Source organism: Melanerpes formicivorus, unplaced genomic scaffold, assembly GCF_026170545.1.
Source record: "Melanerpes formicivorus ecotype bairdi unplaced genomic scaffold, bMelFor1.0.p_v2 SCAF_53, whole genome shotgun sequence".
Taxonomy (NCBI): domain Eukaryota; kingdom Metazoa; phylum Chordata; class Aves; order Piciformes; family Picidae; genus Melanerpes; species Melanerpes formicivorus.
In genome coordinates, this window is record NW_027142405.1 from 2544367 (window position 1) to 2569296 (window position 24930).

General features: G+C 46.7%; 3 protein-coding genes across 7 annotated transcripts in view; all 3 read right to left on the reverse strand.

The window, feature by feature from the left end:
* Nucleotides 1-37: 37 nt before the first annotated feature.
* NOL7 (nucleolar protein 7) lies at nt 38-4303 on the reverse strand. The gene is made up of 9 exons (XM_068160831.1): nt 4125-4303; nt 3937-3997; nt 3791-3849; nt 3577-3608; nt 2452-2539; nt 1679-1800; nt 1516-1593; nt 341-432; nt 38-258 (listed from the first exon to the last, which is right to left on the reverse strand). The coding sequence occupies exons 1-8, from the start codon at nt 4265-4267 to the stop codon at nt 359-361; spliced, it is 657 nt and encodes a 218-aa protein (XP_068016932.1). The 5' UTR covers nt 4268-4303; the 3' UTR covers nt 38-258; nt 341-358.
* Nucleotides 4304-4473: 170 nt separating this feature from the next.
* SIRT5 (sirtuin 5) lies at nt 4474-19710 on the reverse strand. 2 transcript variants are annotated; one of them, XM_068160832.1, is made up of 8 exons: nt 19245-19707; nt 16712-16845; nt 11178-11403; nt 8686-8773; nt 7750-7803; nt 6724-6847; nt 5119-5234; nt 4474-4744 (listed from the first exon to the last, which is right to left on the reverse strand). In XM_068160832.1, exons 1-8 carry the CDS (start codon nt 19351-19353, stop codon nt 4669-4671), a joined length of 927 nt encoding a protein of 308 aa, XP_068016933.1. In that variant the 5' UTR covers nt 19354-19707; the 3' UTR covers nt 4474-4668. The 2 variants fall into 2 exon arrangements, with proteins under 2 accessions (XP_068016933.1, XP_068016934.1); XM_068160833.1 differs by lacking the exon at nt 4474-4744 and adding an exon at nt 6532-6624 and having other exon boundaries at nt 5147-5234; nt 19245-19710.
* A 372-nt stretch (nt 19711-20082) lies between these two features.
* The window catches only part of KIF13A (kinesin family member 13A), a 117320-nt gene continuing 112472 nt past the window's right edge, over nt 20083-24930 (reverse strand). For all 4 annotated transcript variants that reach the window (XM_068160837.1, XM_068160835.1, XM_068160836.1 and 1 more), the window contains one exon: nt 20083-24068. In XM_068160837.1, coding sequence (XP_068016938.1) covers nt 23785-24068 — 284 coding nt within the window. In that variant the 3' untranslated portion in view covers nt 20083-23784. The remainder of the gene's footprint in view (nt 24069-24930) is intronic.

Here is a 24930-nt window from a genome sequence, read left to right on the forward strand (position 1 = left end):
AGCACAGGAGTAAGTGATTGTTGTAAGAAATGCAGTATCCAGAAGAGTCAATACAACATTTATTCTCTGCAAAGTTACCTTGCCTCATGGAGGCAGCTCTACAAGCATGGTCCTAACACCAGCTCCAGCTCTTCGAAGTCAGTATTAAGGACACACAAGTCACTCCCCTACCCCAGTTGTTCTTTGAGGGAGGGAAGAGAACAGGGAAGCCAGTTTGGACACAGCTTTGTGGAAGTTGGTGCCTCCTGTTGGCTGGAGCTGAAAGCAGAGTGATAATGAAGTAGTGGAAAAAAAAACACCTTTGCACTAGGAGACTTTCAGTAAAAGTCCTTAGCAGTACCTTCTGTAAAAGTTGTCTTCATGAGCGCTTATTAAACTGTGATGAGAGCCACTGTTTTTTAAATCTCGTTGCTCTCTGCTTTATTTCTTGCCCTGAAAAAAAAAAAAGGTAAAGCTGTAACCATTTTCTTAGCCCATCTCTTGGTGATCAGGCAATGGATGTCTGCTTCTCTGTGTTTCAGAAGAACTGACTGCAGAGAAGATAAAACTTCCTGCCTTATTTTTATATAAAACAGGGGCTGCCCTTGGCCAGGGGCATGGCACTTTCATTGCTTACCCACTACTGGAAAACAGACACTAAAGACCAGTCACTCACCCCTGGTATTACTGAGCCTCAGCCTGTGCTAGTGTGACTTGAGAGGCGGTAGGTGGCTGTAACCAGTGTGTGTAAATGAGTCTGTCCCTATGCCTTCCCACAATGCCAATGTTTAGGATGAGAACTTGGTCCATGCTCTGCAATGCTGACATCCTGGCTTTAAGTTTTACATATACCTGAAAAGACTTCCACCAGCTCAGAGACCATAGCCTGACACTATTTATCTCAAACAAGTACACATGGCTCTAGGCCCATATGCAGTTGCTTAATGTACCAAAAGTGAGGCATTTTGTTCCAGTTCTGTCTCAACCTCCTCCCCAGTGGCACACTCGCTACACTCACTGCAGTCCCTGCTGCCTCTGCTAGTCTAACCCAGCCTTTTCCCTACAACATAGAAGTGATGGAAAGTAACACACAAAAAGAACTCCAGAACTCCATATAAATGATAACAGACTGCACAGTTATCTTAGCCTATTTGCAGAAAAAGCAGAGCAGCAGCAAGCTAAAAACCAAAGCCAGAAGCTACTCCCCAATCCCGCCTCATCTGGCTACCGCTGTTAACAGAAGAGAGCCAGCATCCAAAAACCACAACCAGAACAGACACCTCTCATGTTACAATCTGAACTTCAAGCCCCATAATACTTTGCTCCAGCCAGCACTTTCCTGTTGAAGCTGGCATGAGGAAGGATGGTATGAATTGCAGCAGATTAAAACTCAGCCTATGACACAGTCCTACACATTTTTCCTGTTAGGTGACAGCAAGATACAGCCCTTGACCAGAGGAACACTTTGCTTTTTAAGAAGTGTACTAGAAAGCACATCTGCATAAAGCAGTACCTGCTTTTACTGGCACTACTCACCCCAAGATTTATCCACAAACTGAACTGCAGCTTTCTTAACTGGGTTCTTCTTGTTTTCCAGGGAAAAAAACTCATTTGCTGAAAGGGGAGAGGAGTATTGATTCATTACCAAGTTTAACACAGACAAATCTAGATGCAGACCCACCTCAGGAAAACTGCTTACCCTGGACTCGGTTGGTGCCTGGTCCATAGAGCTGAGTGTTTATAAAATCTTTGGCGAGCTGCTGGTGGAGGCCTGTTGCACTTTGATCTTTTAAGCACACGGCTGTATAGTTGGCTATGGACCTGGTTAAACAGACATGCAAATCCCTGCAGCATGGCTCCAGAACCCAGAACAGCAGACACTGTAGTCAGTGCTTTGCTACTCGAGCACAACAGTGACAGGGGCTGGTTTCTGCTGCTCAGCCTCACTTTGCAGCCATACTAAAAGTATTGCAATTGGAACAAGACTCTCAACTTGCCCCCATGTGCCTCTGCACGCCCCAAATAATTCCCTGGGAGTCCTAAACTAGTCCTACCAGAATGCAAGTCCTCTGTAAGCACATCAGTGACAAATAGAGAATTAAAACCTGACATGCAGGAATTTAGTGCTCAACCACCAGACCTGTAGCAGCACATAACAGAATGTCTATTGCTGCACTTAGGGCTATCCAGTTGCCTCAGAGCAGCTGTATATAAGCAAGATATAAAAGTTACTTGACAGATTTCTTTTATATGTGTATGCATATATATTTTTTCACAAATATGCTGAATCTGAGCCATACTAAAGGTGCTTTGTAGCACATAAACATGCTTTCAACGAGAGGAAGAGCACAGAGAACACCAAATGCAGAAGCAACCACAGCCTCACAGTGACAGGACTGCCACTGCCATGTCCCCTCCCCAAGCAGGCAGGAGCAGTGGGAACAGATCCTGGATCTCCTGCTTCCAGCATACCTGGTACCCTTTCTTTGCTTGTCTTTCTTCCCCTGCCTTTTGGCTTTGCCTTGTCTCTGCTTTGCAGCTCTACCTCCACGGCGTTTAGCTGAAGTAAATTTAATTGAAAAACAGAAAACAATTCTCCAACATTATGAATCAAGAGCTGTACATGAAACAGGAATAACAGTCAGGTTGTGAGAAGTAAAACATCTTTAGGTAACTCCAACAGGCATTTTTCACAAACTGACTACTGAGAGCCAGAAAGTGTGGCCCTCACAGGAGTGTGACGAAGTAACATGCCTCAGGGATGCCATCTAAAGTACCACCAGCTAGTTCTCCCCTTTCTTGGTATTCATCACATAAGCCAGGACTCATCAAAGGACAGACATCCACAGCTACAAGTACTGCACAAATGGGAGTCCAGCTTCACCTTTATTCTTGCCGTTAAATATGGAGTGAAGCTGAGCATTCAAATCATCACCCTGAGCTCATTTCTTGTTCATGCCAACAGTTGGTGTTTGTTTGGTTTTGTAAACAACAAAAGGGAGCAAAAGTAGCAGTTGGAACACCCAGCTGTGCAGCTATGTGAGGAATGGACAGAGAATGCTTAAAAAAACCCAACCTACATATTTGTTTTATAAAGTACTTTAAAGTACTGCTGAAGAGGGCTGGAAAACAGCAGTCAGGAATACCCCAGACTCTTGATTTTCTAGTTCAGCATCTGAAAAAAGTGACTAGATTTGTACAGATGCAGTTAAATCACAGCACGGTATGTAAAGCAGCAAGGGGATTAACAACTTGATCCAGAAATAGTCCTTGTAACTTCAACACATGCTAAATATTAATATCTCTCTCTCATAATCTGTACTTTTTCCATTAAGACACTTCCCCACTATTTCCTTAAACATCTCAGGCGATTTTAACTGAAACTATTATACAGCAAATAACTTTATCACAAAGCTCACAAATGGGATTAAACATGACTTCAGATTCCTCCTCAAGTACTGTTCCTCGGCAGCAGACGGTCTGTCCGAGTTTCAGCCCGTCTAGGTGTACCCAAGCACTACCCTGCTGCAGCTCCAGCCACGAATTGACTCCTTGAGCTATAGTAAGCAGCACCGCGCCAGCAGAACATGTTCGTACCTCGGTCAGCTGCCTCAGCCGGCGCAGCGGGTCTGTGGAGTAAGGGGGAGGCGACAGGTCACTCTTCCAAGTCACACTGCCTTTGTTCACACAGAATCCGCGAAAGCTCCCGTTTCCACCCCGACCTCCTAATGTCGGGGACAGCGCTCCCCGCCGGCCGGCAGCGCTCACCGAACCTCCCAACACCGCCCGCCCGCCCCGATCGTCTCCTCACCGTGCGGACGGCGCAGCAGTCAGCTCCTGCAGGACGACCTCGGGGAGCAGCTTCCGTTTCTGCAGAGCACAGGGAGGTTAAGAGAGGCGGGATCGCTGCTCGCCTGCCCGGGGATGAGATGGTGGCGTAGGGAAAGGGCCCCTTACCTTCTGTTCCGTGAACAGCTCCTGGCGCCGCCGTCGCTTCTCCTTCAGCAGTTCCCGGTGCCTGCGGGGTGTGCGAGAGGCACCGTCAGCGCGGCCTCGGGCCGGGCGCAAGTGGCGTGGGAGCGGTGTGAGGGGCGAGGGAGTGGGGGTGTGAGGGCCTCTTTTGGGAGAGGTGGCTGTGTCCCTACCTCCGGGCCGCCTCCCCTACGAGCTTCTGTTCGATCTGGGCCGCCTCTTTCGCCACTCCAAAGGCCACTTCCTCCGGAGCCTCGTCCTCCGAGGAGGCCGGGGAGATAAGCCCCGCGCCCGCCGCTGCCTGCCGCCGCGCCATGTTGCGCACGCCGCCGTCATGACCCCCCCCACCCGGAAGCGCTCCCGGCCTCCCGCCGTCCGCGTGGGCATCCCGTCCCCGCCCTTCTGGGGAGGCCCCGCCCCAGGACGCGTGCACAGCTGCGTCACAACCCCCACAGCTTGTCCCCGCCCCCCCCGCCCGCCCGGGGTGAGGCCGCGCGTGGACAGAGGCGGCACGGGAAGCGACAGGAGGTGCCGTGGGTGACGGCGGCGGGGCCCTGCCGATCCCGCCGGGTTTCCGCCGCCGTCTGTTTATTGCTATGGGAGCCCGAGAGGGGACAGTTCCAGCGAGACCCGCCGCTTCCTCTCCCCCGCCCGCTCCCCAAGTCCCTTGAGCCCCTGCCGCATTGACTCCTTGCCGGCCCGGCCGCTCCGAGGTGCTCAGGAGATGATCTCACTTTCGTGGCGGGCCAGCGCCGGCGGCAGAGTGGTCCCGCAGGGGCCCGGGAAATGAAACCTGGAAAGAAAGAAAGATCCAGGTGAAGCGGCGGGCAACGGGCAGCGCACGGTGCTGCTGCGTGGCAGTTCCAGAGCACATGGGGAGATCGGACAACTCAGTCCTGCCTCTGAGGGCTGAGGCATTCGGGGACCCAGGGACAGGCTTCAGCCTCACGCTTAGAGAAATACTGTTGTGTCTTCAGTCTTAATTCCACCCAGAAAGAAAATAATCTTTTCTTATTTACTAGAAGAAAATAACATTTCTAAAGCACTGGGGGGAAACCTGGGTCATGCATGTTTAAGAATTGCCTAAATGCTTCAGCAGTTGAGTGCAAAGGACAATGCAGACAAAGGGGGTTAAAGGCTGCCTAGTTTAAAACCCACCACCTTTACCTGAATCTGTCTGTCGCAGGAGTAGCTTCCATGTTAAATTCTGCAACTGGCACTCCTCTGGCTGATACCTGAGGGGCAAACATAGCAGCAGGATACACCACCGAGGAGGTCCCAACCTGCAGGGACAAGATGAAAAATCACAAGTGTAGCAAGCTAGTGCAAAAAACAGGCAAAACCCAACCCAACCCACCAGGTAAGGACCCTTCTTGGAACACTGGATGTGCAAAACCACTGAAGCATGGAAGAGCCCTAGAGAAATAAACCCAATACCTCAATTTAGTGTCACTGCATGTGTGGCTATTTAACATGGCATAAGAATCAGAGATTGTTCCTCTGATGCAACTCAAAGAAGCCTGTTTGTGATTATAGGTGTAGATGAACAAAAAGTTATCCCACAAACACAAAATGGGGAACTTTGCCTTCAAGGAAAGGAAACAAGACATTCCTCTTACATGACATTACTTTGTGAAGAGGGCACTCTATCCTGTTTTGGTCAGCAATCTGGAATCTATAAGGCATGTAATCAGCCTTACAAAAAACACAGCACACAGAATCCCAGAACTGGTTTGGGTGGAAAAGACCAAGATCTAAGATCCTCAAGTCCAACCACTGACCTAACAACCACTATGGCCATTAAACCGTGTCCCGAAGTGCCATGTCTACACAGTTTTTACCACTTCCAAGGACGATGACTCCACCACCTTCCTGGGCAACCTCTTCCAATGCCTGACCACCCTTCCAATAATGAATTTTTTTCCTAATATCTAATCTAAATTTCCTCTGGCACAATTTGAGGCCATTTCTTCTCATTATGTCATTTGATTCTAGGGAGACAAGAGTGACCCCCACCTTATGACATACTTTTTTCAGGTAGTTGTAGAGAGCAATGAGGTCTCCCCTCAGCCTCCTCTTCTCCAGACTAAACAATCCCTGTTCCCTCAGATGCTCCTCATAAGACCTGTTCTCCAGGTCCTTCACCAGCTTTGCTGCTCTTCTCTGGACACACTTCAGCAACTCAATGTCCTTGCTGTAGTGAGAGGCCCAAAACTGAGCACAGTATTTGCCATGCAGGCTCACCAGTGCTGAGTACAGGGACACAATCACCTCTCTATCCTGCTGATCAAGCTATTCCTGATACAGGCCAGGATGCTGTTGGCTGCCTTCTCAGCCATCTGAGCACACTGATGCCTCATGTTTAGCCAGCAGTCAACATGGTAACAGCTAACCACCTTCTTACAATATTTTGTCACTTTTTTTAAACTGAGCATCAAACCAATTCTTGTTTTCACTGAGAAATTCAACAGCTAAACAGCACTTGCTAACCTCAAACACTTGAACATGTAACACTTGTCTGCACTCAGTGCAGATTGTAGATGCCAGCTCAGCAAGATGCACACATGCTGAAGATGTTACCTTCTGAGGAGCACATGCACATTTTCACACTTCATGGTTGGTCTTCTAATGTTTTACACTTGACACTAGAGAGTCCCTCAGGGGTTTTAATTCCTGTGAGGAAGTACAGATGCATCTCCTTTATCCAGGAGGTACAACCTCTTTAGCATGGCTTCCTTGTCCATTATGTTAGGTAACAAAAGTGTCACTCACTACCAAGCAGAGGTCACAAATATCAAGCTCCTTTTCAACTGCAGTGAGAATGTCAGGATCCAGGGCTTCACCAAACCACACAACGTGAGGACGGAGAAGCCCACTGCAGCCCTCCTCCTCACACCTGTTTAAAAACCACAAAGCAACAGTGTTACACCTGTTTTGAGCTACAAAACAGCAAAGCAGTTCTTGCTCTCATTTGGGCATGTCTTATCTGCCATCTTTATCTCTTTCACAGCTCCCCCCATACACTCCTTTACCATGTGCAGGGGAGAAGGCAGCTGATGCCCTGCTACAGGTGTGTTGGATGCACACAGAACAGGTTGCTGAACAAGTTGTTCAACTCAAATACTTCATCCATCCTATCTTCCCCACTCAGCTCCTGAATTACATCAAACTTAAAATACACTATGTGCAACAGACCTCCACCTCCATCAGCTCTACCACACTGGCTAACAGGTTTTTAAGGGGAAAGTAAGCTGAAAGGCAGAAGCATGGCGTTAGCCACTTTTCCTTAGGAACCAAATTAAAAATATGGTGGCTCCTTGCATCTGCAGCTGGCTTCAGCCACTGCACAAAAGCACCACGGCACATTTAATGGATGCAAGGGACTATGGCAGCAAGGGCTACAATGGTTGTACCCCAGCATGGCATTCCAGATTGAGTAAGAGTAGGTACCACCTGAAAAGTTATAAAACATTCACTCTGTAGCACTTGGTTTCTTACTGTAATTCTCCTACTACTCCACTTACTATAAATCCCATGAATTTAGGCATGTTTCAGCTTGAAGCTTAAGTACATAAACATGCAATCCCTTTAGCCATCATGGTCAACTTCTAGTACACACTCTTCTTGTCTGCTGTTCCTCCTAGCTTTAGACTCAGTTCTCTGGGGCAATGTTCCATGCCTTTTGCTCCTGCAGAACACCTCCATGTCCTTCCAAAGCTACATGACCAGTAATGCAAGCCTTTGAGATGCACAAAGCGTGAAGGGCTAAGAGCAAAACCCAAAATAGTCCATACGTACTGAGGAAGGTCCTCAACTGGAATCGAGGCATCTTCTGTTCCAGGATCTGGAGCCCTGATGTTACAAAAGTGAAACACAGTTTGATTCACATGAAGTGCACTTCATTATTTTGAAAAAACTTAGTACTGTCTAAAGTGCACTCTGCAACCAAGGCACCTTTGCAACTTCACCCAACTTCAACACCTACTAAAGCACTGTAACACCACACAGGGCAGGCAAGCATTTGTCCAGACCGGAGCTAAGCAACTGCAATAAGCTGCTCAAAGGCACAGTGAGTATCTGTGTGGCTATCTAAAGGTCTGGTGAAATGCAAAGGGGATAAGAAACTAAAAATCTGTGAGTATGTGGCTGTCCCATCACCCCACCTCTTTTTTTTTTAATGGTGAAAGAAAGAGGACAGCTATAAAAAGGGAGACTGAAAAATTCTTCTGCAACTTTTTAAACTGCAGAAAATTCTTAGAACTGATGCTCCCCACTGACTGTCTCACCCATTGGTATTTTGAGAATCTTAGAGATGAGCTGAAGGACAAAAGCTACCAGGTGCTCAAGAGATGCAGAAGAGGACAACCCATCTATTGATGGGTGATGATTGTCCAACTTAAAGCATCAGATATAACAAAAAGCCTCTGAAGGTAAAGAGGATGAGAGCAAACACCTGTTCTCAGAGTCCAGTGTGAGAGTTCAGACCATGTGAAATTGTTCTAATTAAAGCATACAAAATGTTGTGCTAACTTGGAGGTTAACATCATCCACAAGATGGTATCCTGTGCTCTCACTGAAGTCACCAAACATTCAAAATCCTCATATTTCAAAACAGCTGTGTAAAATTTAAGCTACTAAAGGAAAATGGGGTGGTTGGCTTAAACTCCTGCATGCTCCTAAAATGGCTCCCATTCCTAAGTAGAAAAGCCAGAGTGTGTAAAAGGCAGACATTACCCTTTCCCAGCCAATGCAGGGCATATTGGGCTCTTGTAATTTGCAGCTATGTTTCCACAGTTGGTGCATCGAGTTTTAAATAAACTACCTGAAATGCACAAAGAGAAGACATCAGGGATCAAGCGACTGCTCCGTGACACAGAAGTACCAGCAAGTGGTGGTGTTCATCCCAGACAGCTTTTATTTGACTTTGAAGACTACACCTTGTGGGTAACTTACTACATGAAGGTAACAGCCAAGTGTTGAAGCCTGGCAACATTATCATAGAATCATAGAACATTAGAGCTTGGAAGAGACCTCTAGAGATCATCAGGTCCAACTCTCCTGCCAAAACAGGATCACTTAGGGTAGTCTGCACAGGAATGCATCCAGGTGAGTTTTGAAAGTCTCCAGAGAAGGAGACTCCACAACCCCCCTGGGCAGCCTGTTCCAGTGCTCCATCACTCTTACTGTAAAGAAGTTTCTCTTCATGTTGAGGTGAAATCCTCTATGTTCAAGTTTGTACTCATTGTTCCTTGTCTTATTACTGTGCACCACCGAAAAGAGCTTGCCCCCCTCCCCCACTTGACACCCACCCCTCAGATAGTTACAGACATTGATCAGATCCCCTCTCAGTCTTCTCAAGACTAAACAGCCCTAGGTCTCTCAGTCTCTCTTCATAGGGAAAATGCTCAAGTCCCCTAATCATCTTTGTGGCTCTCCGTTGGACTCTCTCCAGCAGATCCCTGTCTCTCGTGAACTGGGGAGCCCAAAACTGGACACAGTATTCTAGGTGTGGTCTCACCAGGGCAGAGTAGCGGGGGAGAACCTCCCTAGACCTGCTGGATGGTATTTTACACAACACATACTCATGCTTTTGCTCAACAACCCAGCCAGGACACAGCCATTTCAGCTGAAAGGCTGAGGTGAACAGCAGCAACAGTCCCTCTAAGCTATGATTTATCACCTTGTTCTACGTTCTACCTCACAACACAAATAATAATGCACCCTTGTAACAGTGTTTCAGAGGAAAATCATTATTTAAGATGTCCCTGAGGGAGATGATTTCTGCTTATTGCTTTTCCCCTTAAATGAGAAACATTTTCTTAAATACATAACCCAAACACATAAAATACATAACCCTCCCCAAATACCAACACCCCCCCAAATTAACAATCCCCCTGAAATGTAATACATAAAAGTTAAGATTGTTTTGGTTTGTGCACTTGTAGCATTAGTACACAGTCTCAAGCTGCACCAGGGGAGGTTTAGGCTGGATGTTAGGAAGAAGTCCTTCATAGAAAGAATGATTTGCCATTGGAATGGGCTGTCCAGGGAGGTGGTGGAGTCACCATCACTGGAAGTGTTTAGGAAGAGAGTTGATGGGGTGCTTGGTGCCATGGTTTAGTTGATTAGATAGTGTGGGATGATAGGTTGGACTTGATCTCAAAGGTCTCTTCCAACCTGGTTAATTCTATTCTATTCTATTCTATTCTGTTCTGTTCTATTCTATTCTATTCTATTCTACTCTACTCTACTCTACTCTACTCTGCTCTACTCTACTCTACACTACTCTACTCTCATGCTGTAGAGATGTGCAGCATTACCAAGAATTTAAAACCGTTTCTGTTCTGTAAAGAATAAGGAGAATCAAAATTAAACTGTCCCCAAGGCTTTATCCCTGGATCCAAAACTGCAAACAATTTGTACAGGTTTCCTGTGTCCAGATCATAACATGACAGTGAGAAATGCCATTTAAACCTTTTGTGATACTGAAGTTAAAAAGCACCACAGTGCTGGACCAAGATGCTTTGTTCTGGGAGACCTTTACTCTTCAGCAGGGCCTGTGGACTGGGGAAAGAAGGGGTGGGGGCACCTCAGAGCCCTTCTCCACCCTCGCTGTCTCCACACTTAGTATCATAGTATCAGTCAGGGTTGGAAGGGACCACAAGTATCATCCAATTCCAACCCCCCTGCCATGGGCAGGGACACCCCACACTAGATCAGCCTGGCCAGAGCCTCATCCAGCCTGGGCTTAAACACTTCTAGGGATGGGGCCTCAACCACCTCCCTGGACAACCCATTCCAGGGCTTCACCACTCTCATAGTGAAGAACTTCCTCCTCATGTCCAGCCTGAATCTCCCCATCTCCAGCTTCATTCCATTCCCCCTAGTCCTATCCCTACCTGATACCCTGAGAAGTCCCTCCCCAGCCTTCCTGTAGGCCCCCTTCAATTACTGGAAGGCCACAATTAGGTCACCTCGGAGCCTTCTCTTCTGCAGACTGAACAGCCCCAACTCCTTCAGTCTGTCCTCACAGGAGAGGTGCTCCAGCCCTCTGATCATCCTCGTGGTCCTTGTGTCCTTCCTCAGACCCAAAAGCCCTGCTAACCCCCATGTGCTGCACCTGTATGTTTAGAGAGACAAGTTTCTTTTCTCCTGGTACTCATCCTGCTCTCTCTTCCCTCCTCCAGCTTTGCCAGCCTGCAGCAGAGAGGTAAGCTGATTCTCACCGTGAATTTCTAAGAGGTGCTTAGTGCCTGCCTTCCTGTGCAGTTCATCGATATTCTGAGTAATGACCACGACACGCCTTCCTTGCTTGCTCAGTCGCTTTTCACACTCTGCAATGGCAATGTGTGCAGGGTTTGGGTGTTTGCTCAGCATCACTTCCCGGCGGTAGTGGTAGAATTCCCACACACGAGAGGGGTTTCGTGCAAAGGCTCCTGGAGTAGCCAGCTCCTGGAAAAGACACAAAAATTCCTTCTGCCAACGGGAAGGCCAGAAAATCCCCTCCCCAAAGGAAGCCTGAGAGATTACTGCCATTTACACTGTTACCAGCATGAAACAAAGGCAGATTATTTATAACCAGATGCTGTGCCTAGGAATATAGTTCAACAGCTGTTATGAGGGTAAGGCAAAGTGTCTTATCACATTAGGAAATAACTGGTATCAATAGTGCATTTGGCTCTTACTCTGTGCTGCCCTACCAAACTCTTATGATCACCAAGGAAGATGAGATAGTTCAACCCATGTAATTTTTGGCATTCAAAACTCTTTTTCCACAGTAGACCTAAAGCACAGCATGGTGTGGATACATTTATTTTGCTAGTAGTTTCTTTTCTACCTTAAGTGCAGCACAAGCCAAATTACAGCCATTGGCAAAACTGTCATGGGTTGAGTAGAATCTGCTGCTGAGATTCAATCCCATGTTGCTGGCATGCCAGCTTCAAAGTGAAAGTGCTGGCTGGAGCAAAGTATTAAGTGTCTTGAAGTTTAGGTTGTAACAGGAGAGGCCTCCTGTTCTGGTCACTTCTTCCAGTTTCTGGGTTTTGGAGTGTTGGCTGTACATCATGGGGTGGAGGGGGAGGCTGTTGGCTTCTGCTGCTGCTTCTGCATTTTCACAGAATCACAGGGTTGGGAAGGGATGCCAAAGATTATCTAGTTCCAACCCTTGTGCCATGGGCAAGGACACTTTCCACTAGACCAGGTTGCCCAAAGCCACATCCAGCCTGGCCTTAACGACATCCAGGAATGAGGTTTCCACCACCTCCCTGGGCAACCTGTTCCAGTGTCTCACCACCCTTATTGTGAAGAACTTCCTAATGTCTAATCTAAATCTACCCTTCTCCAGCTTGGATCCATTCCCCCTAGACCTATCATTACCTAAAAAGCCCCTCACCAGCTTTCTTGTAGGCCCCCTTCAGATACTGGAAGGCTACACTAAAGTCTCCTTGGAGCCTTCTCTTCTCCAAACTGAACAACCCAGACTCTCTCAGCCTGTCCTCACAGGAGAGGTGCTCCAGCCCTCTGATCATCCTCATGGCCCTTCTCTGGACACACTCCAGCACATCCAGATCTTTCTTGTAATAAGGGCTCCAGAACTGCACACAGTACTCCAGGTGGGGTCTCACCAGAGCGGTGTAGAAGGGGAGAGTCACCTCCCTCGACCTGCTGGCCACACTTTTCTTGATGCAGCCCGGGATGCAGTTGGCTTTCTGGGCTGCAAGTGTACACTGGCAGCTCATATTGAGCTTCTCATCCACCAGCACCCCCAGGTCCTTTTCTTCAGGGCTGCTCTCAAGCCAGTCACTGTCCAGCCTATATCGGTATCTACAGCTGCCCTGACCCAGATGCAGGACCTTGCATTTGGTCTTTTGCTTCATCAAACTAAGGTTATTGTGCATCTAATAATCTCATTAAATATTCTTTATCTCAACCCAGAGGTTTTTTGGTGTCACTTTTCCCTCCCATGTGCTGTTTACTGGTGGGCCAGGTTTTGTCCAGAGCAGTGGAGGTCTCTCCCAAGAATACCACCTGCAGATCTGCCTGAAGGCTGGATAATCACGAGTGGCAGGGTGTATGGGAGAGTATGGGCAAGTGCCTAGGCCAGTGGTGCCCTCTGGTGGTTTGGAATTTCACCCCTGAACAAGTGCAAAATACTGAGAAGCTGGTGAAATGTTTGGGGAAAGTCTGTTGTCAGCCTGGAAGTTCCTGAGAGACAAAAATTACTGTCATGTGTTGGGGCCTGGCCCATGCCTATCAAGCCCTTCTCATCACTGTTCAAAGTGCTCAGGGCCAAGAGGAGGTCTGTGGGCCTACAGACAGCCCAACAGGCTCTTTATCTCAATTGTTTGTCTCAACCTGGAGTTTGTTTTTTCAGTTTCCCTCACTTCTGTGTTGGAAGGAAACAGGTGGTTAAAGCATTAGTTTTGGTGCCCAGCATAGGGCTCGAAAGCAGCTGTCTTAACAATCAATTCTGGCAGGAGACTAAAGTGTTGAGATAATGAGAAGTGAGATAAGGAGAGGATTCAATTAAGGCTTAAGGCTTGTTAAGAGAGCTTTACATAAGCTTGTTTTCTGTGGTGTATTCACTATGTTGATGTCTTTGCTTTCCAGGGGTAGCTGGGGCCAATATGCCAGAGTCCTTTTTATATTCTCTCTGGTGATGGGCATCATCCCAGGGGAATGGCTTAGAACTGTGCCATTGCTGTGCTGTTTACTGGTGGGACAGCTTGCTCTAGTTTCATCCAGGGCAAAAAGCCCTCTATTGTTCTGAATGCCCAAGAAGAGATATCTACCACAATGCTAGATAATGATGAGTGGCAGGGTGTGTGTGAGTAAATTCTTAGGCCAGTGGTCCCCTTTGTTGGTTTGGAATGTCACCCCTGAGCAAGTGCAAAATCCTGAGAAGCTGGTGAAGTGTTAAGAAAATGTCTATTGTCAGTATGGAAGTTCCCAAGAGACAGAAATCATTGCAGCGTGTTTGGGCCTGGCCCATGCCTGTTGAGCCCTTCTCATCTCTGCCCCAAGTTCTCAGGGGCAAGAGAAGGTCTCTGGGCCTACAGAGAGACCAAGAGGCACAGCAGCTGCACCAGAGAACCATCCTGTGCCAGTATCAGCTACTCCTGTACAGAAACAGAAGCATACAAGGAAAGAAGATCCTCTGGCAAACGATGAGGACAAATCATCATGGGAACAAGAGAAAGAGCCAGGGCTGCTTGCTCAGTTTTTATCTCTTGTTTTGGAATATGGCCAAGGACAAACAGTGGATGAAATGAGTAGCAGGCCCCAGCAAGGTGAGGGAAATCTCTCTTCCTCTGTCCATGCCTGTGTTCCAGCTGTGAAGGAACAGTCCCAGGAGGCCCATCAACGCAAAAAAGAACATCTATTCCCCACCTGTATGGTCCCATGTTTCAGCCATAAGTAGCAGGTGCTCCCCTGTCTGAAGGAGAGAATCTGGGAGGTACACATCATGGTGTACCCTGTGGTCCTACTTATGTGACCATGGGGAGGACAAGAGGAAGTGGGATGGAAAACCCACTTCAGTCTTAGCTGTATGTGAATTACAAGGAAATTCTCCCCAGAAGGACGCTGCCCCAGTTTCCAGTGGCAAATCACCCAAAAAGAGCAGACAAATTCATACTGCTTCTGATCCTCCTGACAGGACTCCCAAAGCCTCTTCACAAGATGCAAATTATTCCAGTCAGAATTAGGGGGACCCTGCCTCCAACCAGATGGAGGAGAGGGACAGCTGGGTCTATTGGACTGTATGGTACTGATGTCTTAGCAAGTTGAACCCGCATGAGCATAAAGCTTTAGTAGATACAGATGCAGAGTGTACTCTGATGACATTAAACTGACAGGTGGAACTCATCTGTGTTTCAGGTGTGACAGGGGGATCCCCACACCTGGATGTGCTGGAAGCAGAGCACCAGAATGCACAACACAGTTTACTTTCACTTGGAGGAGTGGAAGGAGCCACTGGAATTGACTGCCTGTCATGGATTGAATTGAACCTGCTGCTGTTACTCATGCCATGCCACAGTCACACCACATGCCATGCCACAGTCACACCAGCTTCAGAACGTGAAAGTGCTAACCAGATGGGGCGTAAGTTCAGATTGCAACTTGGGAGGCTTGCTGTTCTGGTTTCTGCTTCTGTGTTCCAGGTTCTTCGGGTGTTGTCTTTTTGCTGGGATGGTGGCAGGACAAGGAGGGATAGGGGAGGAGTTTTCTGGCTTGCTCGCCTCTGCTTGCTGCTGCTTTGTGCTGTGCCTTCTCTGCAAATAGTCTAAGGCAACTATGCATTTTGTACCATGTTCATCTGATTTTTGATCAGTAAACTCTTCTCTTGCTTTTTTTGGGGTCTCAAGCCCAAGTTTTTGTGTGCTGTCTTTCTTCACTTGTGTTGGGAAAATAGCCAGGTTAACCCACTGGTTCTGATTCAAACCATCACACTGCCCCAGGGGTGGAAACACAGCCCCCCATTTGGACTGGTCATGGACTGATCCAGACTGTATGGAATAGGGTGGAGCTCCAGAGCATCTGCAGTAAGAAATCTTCTTTATACTGCAAAGTGATCTCATTTTGAGTGAGAATGGACAGTGACTGATGTATGGTATGTGTTGTTTGATGTCAATTGCTGCTGGGCATGATGCAGGTGGTATAGAATAAGGGTGGAGAATTTCATGGGTTGAGTTCAATATGCTGCTGTTATTCAAAACCATCCTGCCATTGTGCCAGCTTCAAAGTGAAAGTGCTGGCTGGAGAAAAGTTTTATGGGGCTTGAAGTTCAGATGGCAACATGAGAGGCTTCCTGTCCTGGTTGCTGCTTTTGGGTTCCAGGTTTGGGGTGTTGTCTTTTTCCGCTGGGGTGGTGCAAGTTTGCAAGGAGTTGGGGTTAGCCTGCTGGCTTCTGCTGCTGCTGCTTTCTGTATTTTGTTGTGCTTTTTCTGCAAATAGGCTAAGGTAATTGTGCATTGTGTTATCTCATTTTTCTCATTAAAGCTCTTCATCTGAACTCTGTATCTCAACCCAGAGTTTGTTTTTGTGGTGTTACTTTGTGGTGTTGGGGTTTTTTTTGTGTTACTTTCCCTCACTTCTGTGTTGGAGGGAAACAGGTGGTTAACCTAATACAGACTATTATGAGAAACCAAGGATAAAAGAAATTTTGAACTAAAAGAATTTTTTTACTGTGAGGGTGCTGAAGCACTAGAACAGGCTGCCCAGAGAGACTGTAGAGTCTCTTTCTATGGATACTTTCAGAACCCACTTGGATGTGATCCTGGGCAACCTGCTCTAGTTGAGCCTGCTATAGCAGCAGATTAAACTAGATGATCTCCAGGCATCCCTTCCAACCCCTATGGCTCTGACGTGATTCTGTAATAAAAACTAATCAGTATTATTGGTTCTGCCCTTTATTCTTGTGGTAAATGGTTCTTAAGAGTTTAAAATAGTAAAGGCCCCTCGTGGTAGGCAAACTGTAAGAGTGTCAAAAGCTGAGCAAACAGCTGAACTGCACAAGGATGGTACAAAGACCAAGAGCTGTCTGCAAGAACAATGTTTTTCCCAAACAATGAATAAACCAAACATGACAAAAGAAGTTGCAGTTGCACAGAGGAGACGCCCAGGACATGGAGAAGAGCTGCAGATAGGACTGGAGGGAGAGCTCAAGATCTGCCACCTTCTAAGGTGCTTAGCTTCTGTTCACTCTTCCCACTCTCCTACCTGATGGACAGCTTTGCAGATGTGTGCCACCAGTACATACCTGGGCTTGCCACTTCCTCCAGAAACCTCCAGCCCCTCTGAAGGTAGGAACTCCGCTCTCTGCACTCACACCAGCTCCTGTGATAATGGCTATATGCTTCGCTTTGGCAAACACTTCTCGAAAATCAGCCATATCTATGTGTGGGGAGGAAAAAGAAACAGCTGCTCAGACCTGGGGACCATACAGACAGTGCTGGCAAACTTATGCATCCAGAAATGGCTTCCACATACATCTCCCATGGCTTTAATTTCAGAACACTAATTTGTTTTGATATTCCTGCAGGCTGGAATTTGAAGGGAAAATTCCTGGAGATCCTCAAAAATGCATATGAGCAACCTCAGTCGAGAGACATTTAGTAAACCATGGACATACTCAACAGATGAAAGGCAGAGCCTTAAACTAAACCCCACACTAGATGCTATCTTGGTAACACTGTTGCCACCACCACCAAAACCAGTTTGCTTCATGATTGTAAGGCAAGATCCAGAGATGAAAATAACTCTAGATACCAAGTATCACCTTTAACATTAAGGTAATTTGGGAAGAGGCATTTCCTTCTGAGGGATCTTGCCCATTTTCTAGGTTTGCAATTGTTTGGTTGTGGTTTTGCATAGTGGTTTTTTTGGTTTGGTTTGGTTTTTTGTTTGTTTGTTGGTTGGGGTTGGGTTTATTTTTTTAAATGTGTATTTCCTCCATTTTTCCCTAGTAAAATAAAGTACCTTGAAAAAGCATAGGCATCTTTCTTTGTGTTTGTCTAAGAATCAAAACAAGATTAAAATGGAAGAGGCTATCTAAAGAGACAGCAGCTAAAAACTCTCTTCAAGTTTACCCAGATATTTATTTTAAAGTGATAGATTTTAGAATCACAGAAAGGCTGAGGTGGGAAAAGTGCTCTGGAGGTAGTCTATTCCAAACACTCCTGTTCAAACAGACTGCCCAGGACTGTGTCCAGTGAAGTAGCTTTTGAGTATCTCCAAGGATGGACACTCTGCACCCATTCCAGTGCTTGATCCACCTCACAATGCAAAAGTGCTTTCTTGTGTTCAGATGGAACCTTGTGTACTTTGTCTATTGCCTGATGTCCTGTCACTGGGCACTATTAAGAGTCTGTCTTGTCTTCATTCTTTCCCATCAGTTATTCTCATGCACTGCCAAGGTGTCCCTGAGACTGGTCTCTTCCAGGCTGAACAGTCTCATCTCTCCCAGGCTCTCTTCATGTGTCAGATGCTCCAAGCCATTAACCACCTCTTCACTGGACTCTCTCCCATAAGTCCTTGTCTCTCTTGTGCTGGAGAGCCCAGATCTGGATTCAGCACTACAGGTGTTTCACCAGCACTGAGCAGAGAGAAAGGATGGCAGCACGACCCTCTGGTGTATCCAGCACTCCTCGCAGTTTTCTGTCATCTAGAAACTTGCTGAGGGTACACTCCATCCCCTCAGACAGATCATTAACAAGCGTGTTAAACAATATTAGCCCTAGTACCGACTCCAACTACATGCCACTAGTGACTAGCCTGCAGCTGAACTCTCAAGCCATAGTCTTCACAATTTACTATGTGGTTTCATTGTGGTTTTGTTTGTTTGTTTGTTTAAACCAGAGGCAGCAAGTTTCTTTAAGAAGAGACAGTCACAGGGGAAATCCCAAGACTTACAGCACGAGCCACAGAACTGATGCTCAAGACAGCAGGAAAAGCAAGTGCACCCTGGCTGCCCAAGAGTTCGGGGATTTACTGCTAGGCATGTTTCTGAAAACTTAAGGCCCATCTACAAACTGAAACAAACAAATAAACAAAGAAGAAGATATTTGCTACTGCTGGACTATACAGGGCTCCTGGGGTTACCCAGTACCCTGCTCCTGAGTGGTTACAAGCACTCGAGGGCCTCCATAATTCGTGTACAAAGACACAAGATGTGTTATTGCTCATGAAAAGGCAATGCAATCAAGTAGTGCACGTTCATGTGCATAAATCACTAAAAACATATCACCAGGCAACCACGCTGGCCACGGCTGTGTAAGGATTTTTGAAACTACACATTATACAGATCGAGAAGATCAATCTTTGGCATCGAGAAAAACAAACAAACAAACCAACCAAACCACCACCAAAATCCACTTCACACAGAATCAGAACATTCTAAAGGACAAGAGCTTTAAAATTCTTGAGTCCAACTGTTAGCATAGTCAACATGGGGTCTAAAGGAGGCACCTCAATGGAAAGCTCCCCTCTTGTCCCAGCCTCTGTCCCCCTGCCCTCCCAAGAAGCTCGCCTGAGGCAGGGTTTTGAAGCAGCAGGTCCCACCTCAGAGGTTCTGCAGAAGCTGCTGGTGCCAGTGCAAGCCCAGAAGCAAAACACTTTCCCGCAGCCTGGAGAAGGAGCACTTGGCCTGACAGTTCGACTTGACAAATGCCATTTTTCTTGATCAGCTTTTAGAAAGGGAAATTTAAAAATACAGCATGCAGATTTTGTCTATTATCCAAACCTCTCTTAAAATCCTGTCTAGGGTAACTCAAGGAAACAAACAGATGTCTTACTTGAACTAGGACGAGCCATTTCCAAGGGAAATTTCTGTTTCTTCGAAGAAGCAGCCTTAAACCCGCAATACACTTGAGAAACCAACCTTCGAGCGGCAAAGAGACTCATCAGCCTCGCGAGCGAGCGCTTCACCTGAGAGGAAACAAACGAATCGCAAGGAGCGCCTCCAATTTCCTTCCCCCTTCCGAGTCACCCAGCGGCCGCTTCGCTGGACAGAGTTCGCCCCCGAGGAGGAATCTGCTGCAGCAGTGATCTCGGCGGGCAGCGAGCCTACGTGCAGCTGCCCGCCTGCAGAAGGGCGAAGGGGAGGCAGGCAGGCGAAAGGAGCCGTGCTGTGGGGGAGGCTGCTGGGGGGGAGGCGGCAGCGGCCTCTGCCACCTCCCCCTCCGCGCGACTTCGTTCGCTCGCGCAGTTGGCGGGCCCGCCCCGGGGGCCGCCGGCTAGCGCCGCCGCCGCCACCGGTTACTTACCTCAGTGGCGCTGAGGTGGAGGCGTGCGGCGACGCACGTCCCGCCCTGGATTTTGCGGCGAGGCTGGACCTCACTTCGCCCCGCCCCGGCCCTCGCTTCGCCCCGCCCCGGCCCTCTTCGTCTCACGTAGCGGCAGAGCCAAGATATATTAGATTCAATTACACGCGAGTAGGTCCGAGAGTCACAGGACGGTGGGAGTGGGTCCAACCCCCTTGCTACAGCAGGGTCACCCTCAGCGGGTTGCACAGCACTCAGCATCGTGTCCAAGGCGGTTTTGGAATCGGCCCAGACTCAACCTCTCTGGGGAGCCTGCTCCCAGGCTCTGCCATCCTCACAGGAAATGAGTTTTTCCTTATGTTCAGATGGAATTGACTTAAGAGAATCTCCTGTGTTTCCCCCGTGTGCTATCGCCCGTTGTCCTGGCACTGGGCACCACTGAAGACAGCCCAGCCACATCCTCCTGACTCCTACCCCTTAAGTATCAATAAGTATTGATATCCCCTCTCAGTCCCAGGTCTCTCCGCCTTTTCGTGTCAGAGAGATGCTCCAGTCCCCTCATTAGTGTCATAGCCCCTCAGCCAGACATGCCACAGTAGCTCCTGTAGAGGCTGGATGCTTTTCCACCATCACCAGTCTGAGGTCCACCCTGAGACATGTTCACCGCAGAAGCTGCTGCACGCTGCTCTGCTAACAGAGCTTGGACAGATTACACACACTTTCCACAGACTTATGAGGAAAGCTGGTTTTAATTTGTTTTTCTGCAGTAACAAGATAGCAACTGCTTGTATCCAGCCTCTTCCTCTCCACCCTTCCTCTCTAATACTATTTTCAGTCAATCTGAGATTTTACTTCCTTTTTAATTTTCTTTTTCCTCTTTGAATTCTGTAGATTAGCAACTCAAGAGATGTAAAGGTGCCTAAAGTGTACCCAAACATGGTCCCAGCATACCACAGAAGTGAACTTTTAAGCCTAGCCCCTGCTCACCATCCCATACTGCCAAGGAGCAGCTCCTGCCTCAGCCCTGGCCCCTGGTACAGGGCACAGGGAGTGAGAGACCTGAGGGCAGGGGAAGAAAATACCCAAAGGTTGTTCCCAGGGGCATACACCCTGCACTTCTTTTGTTACACAGCTTCATGGCACTTCTTATTACTTACATCATAACAGCCTCTAACTCTGCCTTCAGCTGCAAACAAACTTTTTTTGTGAGGGAGCATTTCAGGCCACCAGCAGCACTGACCAAACACTGCTTTTGCTTGCTGGATTCAGCAGTCTGGCTGAATCTCCATGATGGCCTGTATGCTTGAAAAAACAGCATAACAAACAGAAGCCAGCATGATCTCATCTAACATTGTCACTGTCCTGATGGTCAAAATGAGGTATTTTTTCTGGACTGGGAAAACTACTGAGATGACAAGTTTGTTCTGTCAGCTGAGACAAATGAGAGACTGGCTCTGACTGACATTATTCAGTACTATGAGTGGGGTTGGTTTGGTTTGTATAGATTGAGGTCTTAGTATGGATTGTACAGCCTGGTATATTAGGCAGTGTATTTTAGATACTGTTTAAAGCAATGTTAACAAAACCCAAAGAAAAAAGTGATTTGCAGTTGGACAAATCACCACAGCATTCTTCCACTGGTTACAAAGTTCAAGACAACAAACTGCTAGTCTAGCATTACTAACAGGAAACCTACTTCCCTGTCTATGTACTATGTGCCCATTGCCACATTACCTCATCGTACTCACTGGATACGCTCCTCCTAATTTTAAATTGACCCAGGTTTGCAAAAATACAGGACTTTCCATAGTAACAAAAGTCATGGCAGCACAGTTAAGCAAAATGTGGTACAGCACAAAGGCAGGCTGGCTTGGTTAGGTTTCTCTGGCATGTATTGATTGTATACCCCAAGTAGTAAAATTATTCTGGTGTTCCTTAAGCAATCATGCGTGCTGTATTCACAGAAGTCTAAAACCATGAGCCACCTCATTTGGCCAATACTAACCTAGTATTGCACTTTTGCCATAAGAAAAAGGCCACAGTAGCTTTCAAAATTGCTGGTAGCAGTCTTGGACAGATATGTTTATGTGAGTGTGGATTTTCTAAAAACCATTATAAAGAGATTAAATTCTGAAATTAACTTGAAGACTGTGGTGCTGCGAGTAAGTACCTGGCAGTGTTTTTGTATCATCTGTGACTGATAAAACACTTTATGCAGACATGTTTTGTCTTGTTATGGTAGTTTCCTCCAGTGGTACTATCATCAAGGCAGCAAGAACAACTCTAGCTGGACGCCAGAAGTACAAAAACTTCTGCAAAGATATTCATTCCACCAAAATCAGTTAACACATCCTGTCTCAGAGGAGCCCAAAGCTATCTCGAGGGCAAGCACACTGAACTTCGCACCACCTGCTTTCACCATCCCCAGCACATTACCCTTCCAGCTGCCAACTATGTTGTACTCGGCCAACACATTTACATATTTAGCAATGAGTCTGTCTTGTCTGTCTTCCAAGAACTTGTCCCCTCTCCCCTTGACCCACATAACACCATTCTCTGGCAGGAGTTCCCCGGCTCCACTCTCCCTCAGATGAAGGATGGGGAAAGCATCAAGTGAGGAACGTGTATCCAATAGGGGCTGCTATTCTCCTCTCAACACTGCATGAACCAGTGAACAGGTTAATGCCACCCAGCCTTCCATTCCAATCACACAGTCCTTCAGCATTCTCACAATGTACTTTGCAGCTAAAAACCAAGTTACTATGAGCACGAAACCTAATTGTACCAAATACAAGGAAAACATGACTTTTTTTTTTTAAATCCCAAGTAAACAGTCTGTATTCTAACACACAATAGGTCTGTACCAATTAAATACAGTATGGCAGTATATAAATTACAGTTCTTTACAGTAAATTTTAAAATATGAAAGTCTGCTTACTGTACACAACAATCAAAGGAAAAAACAGCAGCTTTTCAGTAAGGTCCCAGGTATCTCACTCACTCACTTGCTAAGAAACAAAGAACAGATAGAGCAGGCCATTCACTTCACTCTTTTTTCACCATGTTACTTTACAAATATCCAGAACACTTGTACAGGCATCTACAGTATCTACATGTGAACAACCCTCGTAGGAATTCATGCGCACCAGACATAAATCCCTCCATCATTCCCATTATTAAAATAAACTTTACAGATTAAAATTCCTTTAGCAGGTTCTATTTCATCTTGATAATAACCAGCAAGTAACAAGTGCAAAGTTTGCAGTCATGATCCATTTACTGCTTCTTTGTTTCTCCATTTCCCCCTACACCCAAAAATCCCCGACCCCTCTCACCCCCCAAAAGTTGTCCTCTCACCCCTTGCAGTAATACTGTTTCTGCAGTCAAACTGCCTGGCTGGCCTATGCTAACATATGAAATGCCAGACATACAGCTTCAGGCATTGTTAATAATTTCCATTCAATGCCAAGTCAGCACAGTGGCAGGCCTCTAGGAAGACAAAAAATACGAAGCAGTTGGATATTTCAGTGTGCTTAAACACAGAACATAAGGCTGCACGGTGCCCAGTGACTAGAAGAAATGTGGCACCAAGTCATCAGTTAAAACATTTACAATAGAAAGATAGAAACAGCAAATTTGTCAGTCTAAAACAGGTTCTTTGGTAATTAAGAACAGCAAACTGTAGCTTCTTCTTCTTTTTTTTTCTTTTGTTCCCAAGCAGGATTTACATCCTGTTTTTTTCCCCACAATAAAATATTTTTTGTTGTTTAAAATATATCTCCCGAGTTGTGGTGTAACAAATAGTCCAGTACCTCAGCTATCTACAGATCAGCTTTAACTGTATTTTAGTGTGCAGCCATGCCTGCCTACTGGCAGACATACTATAGATACACATTCATATATATATATATATATATAATATATATATTATTTATAAAAATATTAGAGCATTAAGTCGAGGACTCTAGAGAATACACATTCTGTATGGACAGATTAAAATGTACAATAGCTTCCAAAATCCATAGAGTTCTCTACACAGTGATGCGTGTAGTAAGTGCAAAAATACTGCCGTTTAGTTAATCCAAGATTTCCTGTTTTCCTGTTTCCTAGAAAAAGGAGAAGCTGCTGCATCTGCTGAATGGCAGAGGACTTCTGTTGAAGGAGGTGGTGATGAGCCTTGAAGCATGGACTTTTTCCGTTTCTCTGAAGTGGAAGAAGATGCCTGAGACCGTGAAGTGCTACTCCAGTTCCTCATGGAAGCTGATGCTTTGCTGAGGCGCCCAGGACGAACAAAGACACCGTGGCGTGGTTTGCAGTGGAAGTACTCTTTGCCTTTTACAGTTCCATCGTGCTTCCCTTCAATGAAAACACATGCACAGTATTAGTTGTCAGTACTTTCATTTTCATTGTAGTCTTGAAGTGTGAAAACATTAAAAACTCAAACATTTGTCCATTTCACAAATTAAATCATCCTCAAAACCAACTGCTTACAAAGCTTAAAACTTAGCTGCCAGAGACAATAATAGATATTAACACCAATACTAGAAAACTACTAAAACCATCATCTTTTAAAGATCTGAAACATTTCTGCAGAAGTCTCTTAAAAATGGTGCTGCACTTTGGCCATGGCAACCCCATGCAGAGCTACCGGCTGGGGTCCGAGTGGCTGGAGAGCTCCCAAACAGAGAGGGACCTGGGGGTACTGGTTGACAGCCGATTAAAAATGAGCCAGCAGTGCGCCCAGGTGGCCAAGAAGGCCACCGGCATCCTGGCCTGCATTAGGAATAGTGTGGCCAGCAGCAGCAGGGAAGTCATTGTGCCCCTGGACTCTGCATTGGTTAGGCCACGCCTTCAGTACTGTGTCCAGTTCTGGGCCTCTCAGTTTAGGAAGGACATTGAGACACTTGAACGTGTCCAGAGAAGGGCAACAAGGCTGGTGAGAGGCCTTGAACACAAGCCCTATGAGGAGAGGCTGAGGGAGCTGGGATTGTTTAGCCTGGAGAAGAGGAGGCTCAGGGGTGACCTAATTGCTCTCTACAACTACCTGAAAGGTGGTTGTAGCCGGGAAGGGGTTGATCTCTTCTCTCTAGCAACCAGCACCAGAACAAGGGGACACAGTCTCAAGCTGCACCAGGGGGAGTTTAGGCTGGAGGTGAGGAGAAAGTTCTTCACTGAGAGAGTTGTTTGCCATTGGAATGTGCTACCCAGGGAGGTGGTG